The sequence below is a fragment of the Thunnus thynnus genome, chromosome 10 (assembly GCF_963924715.1).
Source record: "Thunnus thynnus chromosome 10, fThuThy2.1, whole genome shotgun sequence".
Lineage (NCBI taxonomy): Eukaryota > Metazoa > Chordata > Actinopteri > Scombriformes > Scombridae > Thunnus > Thunnus thynnus.
The window spans coordinates 3,776,617-3,790,482 of record NC_089526.1 but is presented as its reverse complement, the minus strand read 5'-3'; the positions used below and the strand labels follow the sequence as shown (position 1 = coordinate 3,790,482).

Genomic DNA, 13,866 nt, shown 5'->3' with positions numbered 1-13,866 from the left:
TTATCAGTTCATCAAGAAACCAATCAATAATTAAAATGATCTTTAGCTGCAGCCTTCAGCTTTTAGAGGAAGGTCAGAGATGTTGACTCAAGGCCGCTGAAGGAGGACGGATGCTTGTTGTCATTATAGACCGTGAACCCGGATCCGCTGTCTCTGTTTACTCTGCTCAGCTGCTGCCACATAAACTTCCTATTAATCTTGTTCTGATTCTTTGCCAGAATGAATCTCTTCCCTCCAAAAATCTTTCCAAATTTTGCTTTTTCTACTTGAGCCTTTGAGTTTTGGCAGAGCTCACCGTTGTCTCTGTGTTCACACATTTCATCAGTCTGAGATCATCGTGTCATTTGACTTAAAGAGGCTTTTGATTCAAAGTGTTCTTAGAGGAACAGAGAGAAACTGGGAGTAATAATGAGCTAAATGAACTTCACCGATGTGAGGACGCTAACGTCTCTTTCACAGCAGCGATGCAAATGATATTTAATTTAGAGGATAAGTTGTAGACATAATGTGGTGCTGATGTTGTCGACAAGGTGAAGTGCGTCACAGTGTGAGCGTCCGAGTGGGAGGACAGAGACGCCGCACTGCAGTCCTGCACCAACATCAGTATAATCAGATACAGAGAAGAAGACGGAGGATGTTGTTGTCTGTGTAGCTTTATAACCTCTGTTGTTGTACATTTCATTTCAGTGCAAACTATAAGAACAGTTTTGTGTCTCTGTAGCTGACTTTCAGCTGTAATATGAGAGAGTTTACATCCTTCTCTGACTCACTTGTGTAGAAACTGTGGCCCTTTTTTTTGTTTATATACGAGTCACTGAGGGTTAAGGTAAAAGTCACGATTCCTTCCTTCCCTGAAATCTGAAAGTCAGCTCTTTTAATCTCCATAGTCATTGTTTCACTTGAAATCCAGTTTGCTCGAGTACAGAGGCGACATAGTTTCTTCTTTTGTGTCTGTGAAGTAGTTTTAGCGGTGACACAGTCAGTCAGTTATTTAATCATTTAAATCATTCAACACTCGCTGGTTCCAGATTCATATTATTGTGAACTGAATATCTCTGGGTGAGTTTTTTTTTCTGCAAAATGTTCACATTTTATAGACTCAATAATGAATCCAGGTAATATTTGACAGAATAATTATATGCAGCCTTGTTACGTCCCTGAAACAATCCATTTGGGTTCAATAAAGTAATTAGCAGATTCATTCATTCAACCTCTATTTATACTGAGTGGTCCAGGGAGAGCAGAATCGCTCTCATTTGCATGAGCGCCGCGTGTACACGGGACGATAAAAAGAAATTTCACAAAGCAAAAAACAAACAAAGACAAAATTATACATTTAAAATGCAAATAAGAGACAGTGATAGAGTGGTAAAAGGATAAAAACAGCAGTAAATACAGCAGAATGCAACAATAAGGGATAAAACTTTGAAATCACTTTGTAACTTGTACTCAACTTGTATTTTATCATAAATTTGGGAATTTCTAGATGTTTTTAAAATGAAAGAAACTCAAAGGAGACAAAGTAAATTTACATTTAAAGTATTTAGGTAATGAGCTTCAGTTGCAGGGTCACTAATATTTATATATATATAAAAACTGATTGACATTGAATCAGTGTGATGAAAGAACAAATATCTCTGGAGTTTTAATGCTTAAGTCGGTGTCAGTCGCCCCCAGTGAGCGATATGAACATCAAGAGAAGATGAACGGCTGGACCAGAGGGACATGAAACGTTTGGATGAAGGATTGAAACAACAGTTTGACAGAAGAGCCGGAGGCTAAAAGTCCAACAGGAAAAGAAAAGAGACTGATAACTGTGAGCCTGGAGGGCAGGATACAATGTAGTCAAGATCAAAAAAATCCAGACATCAGTACAGTAACGTTGGTTTCAGCTGCCTGTACGGATTTAACACCTCGGACTGCTGCTCCCCCCCCTCACAGCCTGAGGCCTTCTGGGTAATCTAACCAGGGTGATGGTGTTCTGTTTGATGCTGTACTGGGATAAAAACAGCCTTCCTCTAACACATTTTATTCACAGGTTTGGACTGACTGCGTCTCTGTCATGTCCGGTGTGTATTTTTCTGACCTGGTTTCTATATTTCGGAGGATTCTCAACACTGAAGTGGCAAAAAATAACAGCTTATCTGATAGAACTGGTTGACGCAGCCGATACTGAAACTCAGTAGTGAGTTTTTGTTCAGCATCTGTTTGCAGCTTCTTGTTACTGTAATGAAACACTAATATGATTTTTCAGTTAGTGGGTTTTTGGCAGAGGTCGAGCTGTCATTTGGGACTTTAGCATCGCACTCTTGCAAGTGTCATAAGGTCCCTTTTTTTTTTATAGAGTCTATTAAAGTTCAACAAATTTAATTTTGAGCAGTTAAAACTGAATCCAAATGATCCAAACCAAATGTTTGGCAATGCAAACATTAGCATGTACATGTCACAGTAATCTGATCTTCACCCAGTGGACCTTTAGCTACGGTTGCTACACCTGTCCAGCTCTGTAGTTTACAATGATAATGACAGAAGTGTTAAGTTTTGAAACAGGAGGTTCTTGACATCGGACAGAAGTAGAGAAAAACAACTTTTCAAGCACCAACTGTCAGTTTTGTCCGTTGACAGTCACACCAAGACTTTAACAGATGTTGCTAGCTAGCTAGCTAATAAACATTAGCTCTGTGAGTTCAGCTTACTTCTCAGTTTCCAGCTGACTCGTGAAAATGAGCCTTAAATAAACAGACACATTAGCATCTATCATAAGCTGCAGTGAATCTTATTTACTCGATTGTCATATGCTCCATTGTTGACCACATCATTAATTATTGCCCACAAGACAACAGCGTTCACCTTCCCCAAGCGAGTAAAGGTTTCACCACAATGTGTTACTCTTTAAACTGAAATAATGAGATTTCCCTTCACTGTTCTCAAAGTGTTTCTCAGTTCTGGAGTTTTAAAGTTCACCGAAAGGTTGCGAAAGCGTCTATCTCTCAGCCACATCTAATGTGCATAGAATTCCTTATAAACGTGGTACAGTAAACAAACATCTTGCGCTCTGGATGAATATGAAATACTGCAGCCTGCTTATTCTCTCTCCTGATCATGTTGTTCAGAACTGCACCTTCTCTCTGTGCTTTGTATTTATTTACCCAACACTTTTACATTATGCATGACTCTCATATACGGGTCTGTTTTGAGAACATTTTGTTTCTTATCTTCGACTAAGTATCTGAACTTTGTTCTGCTTTATTTATAAGTCGATTGAGATTCATGTGACAGATGAGCTAGAAATATAAAAAGTAGAGTACATTTTGGGGAAGTTCACCATATGTGTGATTTAGTTGACTGCTGTGGCTAAAAATAACCAAACTATGAACTTGCAGAACCCTCGTTACACAGAAGACACTGAAAATATCATAATAATGATCAAGAGTGGCTGAAGTTATTGTAATTCTAACAACAGTAGCATATATCTTAATTAGTTAAGGGAGATCTGTCATAACATAGTTCAAAACAGAACACATGGAAAGCAGGCAGCAAGCTTTTTTTAGTTCGCATTCATCACATAAATTAACTGTCTGTAAAAATGTATTAGTTCATTACAAGAATTATACAAGAGTTCATCCAGAAACAACAACATTAGAAAGGCATAATAATAACCTCAATGGTGTTTAGCTGTCATGAGCTCTTTGTGTGAATAACAATCAGACTGAATTACTGTTTCGTTTTACTTGATTCATTGAGTCTGACATCATGTTCATGTTAGCAGGTTTCTTATTGGGAGTTATTTTATGTTTTAGCTCTAAACAATCAGTAGCGAGTGACGTAGCTTGTCCCACCAATGTCATTTTTAGTTGACAGGAAAGACCGTTAACATAATGTGTAAGAGTAGTTATTTAAGTCAACTTACTCATATGCGTGTTGCCGTTTTTCTGTCACTTCTTTGTTCTCTGATGCAGCCATGTGGCTTTGTAGGAAGATGATGTCATCAGGAGCTAGGTTTCTGTCCAAATGTGGCCCAAATTTTTGCTGAATTTTCAGAAATTTTATAATTTTACAAAATTTTCCAGTCAGTTTCCATTAAACCATGACAAGAGTAGAGAGCACAATAAGATGATGTAATTAAAAAAGGCACCTTTCAAACCTTAAACAGTGAAAAAATAATGTAGGAAACATGATGGATTCTGTTTGTTTCATGCATTAATCTGAAGAACATTACAGTCTCCTCATCGCTCCATCTCTTGTTACATGTTGCTTTTATCAATACACCAACTCTTCCACCTCATCCAAGCATAAAAAGCTTTTTTTCTGATATTTCAAATTTCCACTCAGGTTTCTTTTTATGTGCAAGTTGAGAATGAGAATAAAAGCAGGTGGATGGAAATGCACCACTGATCTCCATGAGTACTGCTCAGCTTGTAAAAACGATTGAATAACGTCCTCTGTGACTCTGGAAAAGCTTTGTCAAGTCTGAGAGGAATGACCCTGATGATGTCAGAGTGTCATCGGGGGTTTCACAAACTGTGATGTGGAATTTTAAAGACATGTGTGTTTCCAAGGCAGTGAGGGTTTAACCAAAGGATACTTTTGTCTGTTTTTTGGAGCTCGATCCATACTATGGACTAAAAGTTCGATTTCAACCATCCTTTCTTTCTATTTTCTGTCTCAATTGGTTTCTCCAACCAGGAGAAAACAGCCGTCAATAGGAACAACTCCTGACCCATTTGAAACACCATCAGTTCTTACTTATTGAGCTTTGAGAACAAGGAGAAAGTTTGTTGTCTTTGATCTGATCAATGGTGGCAAAACTAACCATGTTAGGGTTAGGGTTAGATTTTTCCTTGCAGGCTTTTTAGCTTGTTTCCTGGACAGTGTCTTGTTAACCTTAAAAGCTACCAGATTAGAGATTTTATGGGTAGGGGAGACTTTGAACTCATCCTGTCATGAGATGATGGTTATCCTCTTAAATCTTTGACCCAAGAGGTCAAAATGTCTGAGACTCTTTACCAGTCAGCACTACCAAAGAAGCCTCTTGGATGAGAAACGTATAAAACAGCAAATTCAATTTTCCTTTGACATGTTACCTCTAGATATCCTACTACTTGGATTACTGAGAATAGTCATATACTGTACTATAAACCCTACAAAGGTTGCTTGTCTTAAACTGAAGGGTAACTCTGGGGACAGAAAGTTATTGGAGTTTTCCCAGAATTTCCCTGCAGTGATCTGTACAATTTTCCACTTGTTTTTCTTCTTCTTCTCCTTTTTTTGTTCTTGTTCTTAGAAAGTTCTGTGCCCTTCATGCAAGTTAGAGGACCGTGATGAAATTTCAGAGCCGAAAGCTTATCGGTCTGAGAAATTACCCTTGATGAGTACCAATGAACGAACAAAGCTCTCAAGGATGGAACAAATAGTTTGCTTTGTACCAGTTAACCAAATTATTATTCGGACATTCATTTTTCACAGACGTCATCGGAATAAGCTGAGGTCTGTTTTTTCTGTGTTTATTGGGACTTGTTCTCAGGAGCACTGTGTCATCTTTATTTGGCACATGGTGTGAATATTTTCCCCAGTTTAGATTAAGGTTAATGGCTTGGAGCTAATGTTTCTTATCCAGTGTTCAGACTTTCTTATTTAGTGTTTTTATCTTGGAGTTCTTGGGATTTTCGGTGCTCTCAAGTTCTTACCGGTTGTGACTCATAAGTGTTCATTCAGAAGTGGAAGGTGAACATTTAAAGGACATTTCTTTACAGTATAAAACAATGATTTATACAACTCTGATTTATCCGACAGTGAAACTGAGAGCTGCTCTGATTTGTCCTTAGTCGATCATTTTCTTATCCGAATCCCTTCACATAACTGCTTCCTTTTAACTCAATGAAACACTAATAGGATTTTTCACTAAGTGGGATTCGGCAGAGGTCTAAAGTTGCCTAATTCAGGTTAAGCTTTTATTTGGTATGTCTGTTGCCGAGCTTAAGTGGTTGACATTATTCAGTGTTTGGGTTCAGGCTGAGGAAAAGCCATCCCTGCATACAGGAAACATGTATGCAGTGAAGTATGAGTCAGTGACTGAATATCTTAATAACACATTGACATGTACATTTTTTAAGAAAAGTAAACCTTCACACCCTCCGATCATGCGGATCACCTGAGTTGTCAGCAGGTTGCTTCTTTTGAACTGGACTGTTCTGACTTCTTGAAATGCAGAACGCTCGAATGTTTGTTTTGACCTGAGTTTTAAAATCTTCTCTCTCTCTCTCTTTCTCTCTCTCTCTCTCTCTCTCTCTCTCTCTGTCAGGATGCGAGGCAGAAGTTCCGCTCTGTTCTGGTGGAGGCCACGGTGAAGCTGGACGAACTGGTAAAGAAGATCGGCAAGGCTGTGGAGGAGTCGAAGCCTTACTGGGAAGCTCGCCGGCTGGCCAGACAGGTCAGTCAACACTGCATGGAGGGAGGGAGGGACGGACGGAGGGGTAGAAACATTCAGAGATGTGATTTTTGTGTTTGGTGAAGGTCCAAATCTAGTCTCAAGTCTGGGAAAATGTTGGCAGTTTTGCTTTAAAAATGACTTTAACAATTAATTGATTATCAAAATAGTTGCTGATTATATTTCTATCGATTGCAGCTGTACAGAAGTCATGTTTACATACAGTGTTGCTCACTGAAATGCATTGTGTGTATCCTTGAGGTCTAACAGAAGTGTTGAATGCATTTCCTTCCTCAAAACATTTGCAAACTTCTTTTTTAAAGATGTTGAAACCTGCGTTGTTTACATCCATGTTCACTTCTTCAGGGCAGTTCTTCTTCTTTGCCTTTTGGTGTATTACTGCCACCTGTAACTCAGTGAAACAGTGTGAAACCAACGTGCATCACATGTCTGAGACCAACAAGACCTACTTGTATTCAATAGGGGTATAACAGTACACAATATTGATGGTTCGGTATGTACTTCGGTTTTGGGGTCACGGTTCGGTACGTTTTTGGTACAGCAGGAAAAAAAGAAAGATAGAAAATAATATTTCGGTCCTTAATTTTGAAAAATGTACACATCGGCTCATTGGCCAAAACTATCACTGAAACAGTTTAGTTGTGCTGCAGTGGAAAAGGAAAACAGCCCGTCTGTTTCCTGCAGGGACTCTTTGCAGGACACCTGCTGACATGATGATTTTTGTTCAATCAGAACTGGTTCTTATGTGTCGTTCAACCACATCGGAAATCAAATGTGTTTATAGTTGTTCCGAACGGCTTCACTCAGAGGTGACCTTCACAGAGAAGAGAGGGGACGGGGACATGCCATGTTGTTTAAATATGGAGGCAATGGTGCATATTTTAATAATAATGATGGCAACAACACTACATGAGCATGGGTAACCAGGGCAACCAGGGTAACTTGGCTAAGCCAGCAAGCATACATCCATGAACATGCTACCTGCGTGCTACAGCTAAGTGCTGCACTGCCAAAACATTTCAGGTGGAACTCAAACTCTATAATTATTGTTCTGTGAGTAAGTGGATTATGAAACTATTTTGACAGTAATTGTTTGGGTCAGGGAGCAAACCGAACCGAGGAAAGTTGTGTTGCAAACAGTTTAGGGCGAATACACGTACCGTTACAGCTCCAGTAAAACTACATACTGTTACTAGAGGTAAAAAACTCCACAGGGAACCTTTTTAAGTATGAATCATTCTAACAGAAAGTGGGAAGACTTGTATGGAAGATGGGATGGGTGGATAGCAGCAAGATAGCAAAAGATTAGAGACTTTTCATCAAGGTAAACTCCTGTATAAATGAATGATGGTTCATTGGTGGTGTTGAACTACAACATGTTGATTATGTGGTCAAATATATTACGTATAAATAAGTTTTAGTTTCCCTGCAGGTGTTTTTCATCTTTCACTACTCTAAAAATCACATTTTGATGAATTTGTTTCCTGTCTGCTAACATTTGGCCAGTTTCTTCTTCAGAAGAAACGAGAATTTTCATGCATGAAAGCTGATCACTCTCAGTAGAGTCGATCAGTAAAATGCAGAAATTAACCACAGTTTAAAAATGTTCATGATGGGGGGAAATACACGATCATTTCAGAACATGATCTCAGTTCCCTTTTCAGCTCAGCTTCAGTAAAATGTGAGAGTGTGTGTGTGTGTACATAAAGAGGGAAGCAGCCACCTGCACGTCTCGATAAAAGCCCGCACAGCTGTAAGCTCTCAGCCAGGAAGTGACTAAGACTCTAAAAGGCTTCATTGTGCAGTCTCCAGCCTCCGAGCTGTAGTGGCTTTAAGGTTTTCACAAGGAGATGAATAATTGCTATAAGCGTGCTGGATAATTTTTATTTTCTTTGCCTTTACTAGACAGTTATTGGCAGAGATATGCTGGATGATTTTCAGTGCTGAAATACAGTGAATGTTGAAAGAGTTACTGTGAAGTGACGTTGCATCATAACTTCCCCCTTTGTTCTTTCTCTACGCCCTTTTTTTTTTTTTTTTTAAGCCATTTAAACAAAGTCCTCTAAGGCCACTGCTACTATTATTATGATGAAGGGTCACATGGAAATGTTCAAGTGGAGATTAATCACATTTGTGTCCAACGAAACTAAATCCTTGAAGAAATCAATGTCATATAATTTGGTTTGGCCTTCGTCTTTGGCCTTCAACTGTATAGCTGTGTATTTAATCTGAGTTTTGTCACAGAGCCCAACATTTTTATTTTAATTTTTTTATTTTACGTATTTGGCTTCCGTTTGTAGCTTTGGGGTTTATTAGCATTAATTCTTTTGGTTGTCAAGGTCATCAGACAATCCATTAATTCATCCCTCCGTTCTTTATGTCAAAGCTTTCAGGATGCCCAAAGTGCTTCAGAGGATGAATCTACAAATAAATTAGAAATTGAGACATAAATCTTATATATCTATAATAATACAGAATTGTCTCCTGTTGTTTTGAGTGCACCGAGTGTCCTCAGGGGAACTGAGATGAGGATGTACAGCACGTGATTGTTCTCGTTTCTTCCACTTGTCTGCTCACCTGCTGGCTGATTTTTATTTCTGTCTCCTCTCAACGTCTACTTTCACCTTTTAAGTGTAGTTTAAGTTTTGTTTCAACCGTAAAAACCATAAGGTCAACCGTAAAATAAGCTTTAAACCCAAGAGAGAAAATTTAGAGTCGGTTACAGCGTCCAGTTAGCAGATATATTGCATCCATGGGTGTTTCTGTGTCCTGAGGAAGGTCATGTCTCGTAGAGAAAGTGCAGAAATGTGTAGAGGTGAGGTGAAGATCTATCTTCCTCCAGGGAGGAACTTTTCTTTTGGTGTGTTAAGGGGAAACCGTTCAACCGCACGCTCCTTCCCTGCATGACCAGTCGCACTAATTTAGCTTGACATCCGTCTGACAAAATAATCGGTTACAGTTCAGGATAAGATTAAACCTCATCTCATCATCGTCATCATCATCGTCATCATCATCATGCAGATGACCCACTTCTGCCAGCACTAATAAGTAGATAAAGAAACTTGTCATATAACTTGGGTGTCGTGTTTAAGGATCTTCTTACCTGAAGTGTTCTTCATCGAGCTCTACTTTACTCCTGTTCCTCCTTTTAACTCTTGGATTTTGTGATCAAGTCTTAAATCTGACAGAAGCTTTGATTTTAAGCCCAGAAGTTATTCATAAAACATGTTTGGAACGTGTCAGATTCTTCACTTCCTGTCCTCCAGTTGTATCTGTTTGGGGTTTTATTTCATTTATTAATTGATGCATCTCTTATCTGTCAGAATGGATGCAAGTGAAGTTATTAAAACTAGAAAACAACTAGTATTAGTCGAACATGTGCTGAAAGAAAAGAACACATGAGATTAACGTCAACGTTGACGAGATGTCTAGATTTTGTTGAGTGTTGACAGAAGTCTGCCACTTTATGACATTAAAAGAGTTTAAATCTGCAACATGAGACTCAAATGGATTCATGTGTGAATCAGAAAACTCATCTGCAACAATTTTGATCATTGAATAATCGTTTTAGTCCTTTTTTTTTAAGCAGAAATGCAACAAATTTGCAGCTTTTCAGCTTCTCAAATGTGCAGATTTTATCTTTTTTTCTTTGTCATACATGATAATAAACTGATTATCTTGGATAAAACATCTGAAGACATCACTTTAAGCAGTCATCAGCACATTTTAACATCACATTTTCACTGTTTTTCTGACGTTTTATAGACGAAATGAATATCAGGAAGCAGGAGAATAACTGGCAGATTAATTGATAATGAAAATAGTTAGTTATTTGCTTCTGACCCAACACATGGGGACATCACGGTACGTTGCAGGTTCTCCCTCATCTCTACATCATCTACAACATCTGGGCTGCTGTCGCCCTGATATGTTGCCCATATAACGATGTGAGCAGCCAGATAAAGGACGGATTTGTTGCATCTGTGTATTAAAAAAACAGAAAATGGGTTCAACTCGGGGTTCAGAAACACACATCTCATCTTCACACTGCTGTTGTCACAGATCAAGACTCTATGAAGCAGAACCATAAGACCCAGGCTAGTCGATAATTCATTGACATGAACTTGGCGAACGTGTTTTATCGGTCGAAGCATCTTGTTCGAGGACACTTTACTCATTTATCTCCTCCGTCCAGGTTTTCTCAGCAGGTCTGATGTTTGAAATCACAGCCAGCTTGTTTCTAACCTCACCGCAGCTGAATCCACTGGCCTATATAAACATTTTTTTTTTTTCCATCTGGTGTATGTACTCTATCCGTGCTCGCTCTCCAAATGCCTCCGAGGGAAGATTGAGCCTTTTGTTATGCTTTATATCAACAGCGAGGGATAAACGTCAGCTCTGGTAGGCCCGGCTTGTGTCCTGCTCTCTCGGATCTTTTCATCACTTGTCTCTCTGCGTCCCTCCTCTGTAGTCACTCTTTGTCTTCCTCTCTGATGGCTACAGGCTGCATTATCAGATCTCTGCAGTAATTCACTCCACTGGTCCAGCACTTCATTTAAAGCTTCGCTACAGTAAACCTGCAAAGGAACATTCTGGATGAGATTTTTAGGAGCTCATTGTTTCTTATAGAGTTACAAAGAATGTTTTATATGTTCGTTACTCACTTAATTATTTGTTGGTTAATAAGAGAGGCTTAATAAGATCATCTTTTGTCCAACCAGCAGTCTGAAATCCACTTTTCAGATGCAGATGTCTGTCATTTTTGCTTGATAAGAGTTTAATGGCTAATTGATTAATCATCTAGTTGTATCATTACTAGCAATTATTTGTATCCCTGAGATTATATCAGTATGTCTGTGTGTGATGATGTTGCTTCTTGCACATCTGTTTTGATCAAAACACCATACATCCATACATTCTCCATGAAAGAGCGACTTCCCTCCTCTCCTCCTCCACACTGCAGCAGTGAATTCAGCTCAGCTCGATGTTGCTGTGCCCGTCGAACTGTTGTCAGGAAACACATCTCATCCGACCCCCGACTGCGATCAACGGAGCCGTTTAGTGTACATACAGGCCGGCTCGTACTGTTCAAACATCCACTGAAGAGAGGTGTGTCTGGCGCTAATCACTTATCTATGATGAAGGCTAAACACACAAGATAGGGGCGTGTGTGTGTGTCTCCTCTCCCTTCTCTTTCTCCACAAAGGAAGAAATGCTGTGAGAAGAACACATATCACCTGATATAACGACTATGGGAACAGTGACTGACGACCTCTGTCCTCATACAGGTCAAATCTCTGGTTGAGAGACGTGTGTGTTTGTCTAGTGATATTCTCTCATCTGTGGTGAGGATTACGCTAAACACACACACACACACACACACACACACACACACACACACACACACACACACACACACACACACACACACTGGAGAGAAGGGGTGTGTGTCTCTGTCTCGTTCTTTCTCGGGAGGTGAGTGAGGACAAACGCTGAGACGTGAAGCCAGCCGCCGTGAATATCACACACACAGCCGGCGACGGTGCGATGGTGCGTTCACGGACCTCGCCACCTCCTGTAACTTTCACCAGCAAAAAAAATTGTGGTAATACGGTTGTATTTTGTGAGGTTTTGAGCAACCCCAGCACCTCAAAAATGCTAAAACTAATCAAGCCGACGTGCCGAAGCCCAACTGTTCTATCAAATCAAAGTATCCTACTAGTTCAAACATGGGTGCAAAGTTTTGTGAGTTTTTGTGCATCCTAAAGGCCTCAAACATGTTCATAAAAATGGAAATTGACACACGAAATCCAAAATGTCTGACTAGAGAACGATAAGAGTGATGATCCCGCTGAATTTCATGAACATCAAAGCAGCTTTATCCCAACGTGACCCTGCATCTGGGAGACACACTGCCGTCTCTTTGTCACTGTCCTCACGTAGCCCTTCATCACCCGCACCGGAAACCAAGTTTACAACACTGCAGCACTGCTTTGCTTCACTTCATCCGACGTTTGATTATGTAATTTGTTGTTTTCATTTCATCTGGTTTTGTTATTGACTGTTTAATCCGTCTGGAAAGAAGCGAAGGACGATCGTAGAAACTCAAATCTCTTTCTTTGTTGCATCTTATTGTCCTTTTCTAATTTCCTTCCTTTGTTGCACCGTTTCAGGACATTTGTTGCCTTTTCCTTCCTTTTATGCCTCTTTTTCCTTTCATTTCTTTTCTCCCTTATCTTGTTTTTTACTCCTTTTTTTACCCTCTTTCCTCAATCTTTACTTTGTATTTTCCTTTCCCTATTTGCACTCCTCCTTCCTGCTTTATTTTATCTTTCATCGGTGTGTATTATTTGTTTCTGCCTCACTCCTCCTCCCTTTTTTTTTCTTCTCTTCCTTTATTTCTTCATCTCACTTCAGTTTCTCCTCCTCGTCACAGCATGCACACAATATTTACCTTGACTCATTGTTTATTTGCCCCCTTTGGGAAATCTCTCCCTTTCTCTCTGCGCTGCCTCCGTCACTCGCTCTACCACTCCGTTTGATAAGAAACACATTATTTGCAGCTGCAGATAAGGAGCCGGCAGCGCCCAGGGAGCGGCGGCGGCGGCGGCAGCGACAGAAGGAGACAAACGACTCGGTTCGACCTTGACTCCAGATGGAAGATAAAATACAGACCTATAGCTCTAAAAGCATCGGATAATTGACATTTGCGTATCAGGCATCTCGCTGGCAGCGAAGGATTCATGAGTGATTCACAGCACATGAGTACAATCATAGGGTTTCCCCACTGAGTTCTCCAGGGCATTGAAAATCCTTGAAAGTTCGAAAACAATAATAATTAGATGGATTGCGTCAGCTTTACCCCTGCAAGAATGGTCTGTAGTTCCAACAAGTAATATCTGGACAGTCATTATAAAGCAGAATTCTTATATTTGATGTCCAAGTGAGACGAGATGATTCTCAGAAGAGACCTACAATAGAGATTGTGAAGTGACCTTAAATGCACAAACTTAGTCCCCGTTAACACCTGTCATTATCATATTATCTACATCAGGATATCCTGTATAGCTAAGGAAAAACAAAGCACGTAGAACACATCCAATCGGCCACACCACCTCCGGAGTCGGTCTGGCTCACGTTGAATCATTGAATCTTATAGCAGAATAAAGATAAGATATTAATATTAAGCATAAATCCAAAGACCAGTCAATCGAATGTTATTATCCTGATGTATGAGGCGGGGGGACCTAGAAATTCCCGGAAGCCATGAATGCCACAGGAGTTAGGGTATAGTTATCAGATTTTCATGTAGGTATAGCGTATGTTTACAACTTGGTGAAACTAAAACTGTTACTGAAAGGAAGAAGATTCGCTACCGTGGAAGAAATCTGGACACGGTGACAAAAGATGACAACCGT

General features: G+C 39.8%; 1 protein-coding gene across 1 annotated transcript in view; it reads left to right on the top strand.

Moving 5' to 3' along the window:
• sh3bp5b (SH3-domain binding protein 5b (BTK-associated)) overlaps nt 1-13,866 on the top strand; it is a 48,170-nt gene that overhangs the window by 5,254 nt on the left and 29,050 nt on the right. The window contains exon 3 of the mRNA XM_067600486.1: nt 6,302-6,430. Within this exon, the coding sequence (XP_067456587.1) occupies nt 6,302-6,430 (129 nt within the window). The remainder of the gene's footprint in view (nt 1-6,301; nt 6,431-13,866) is intronic.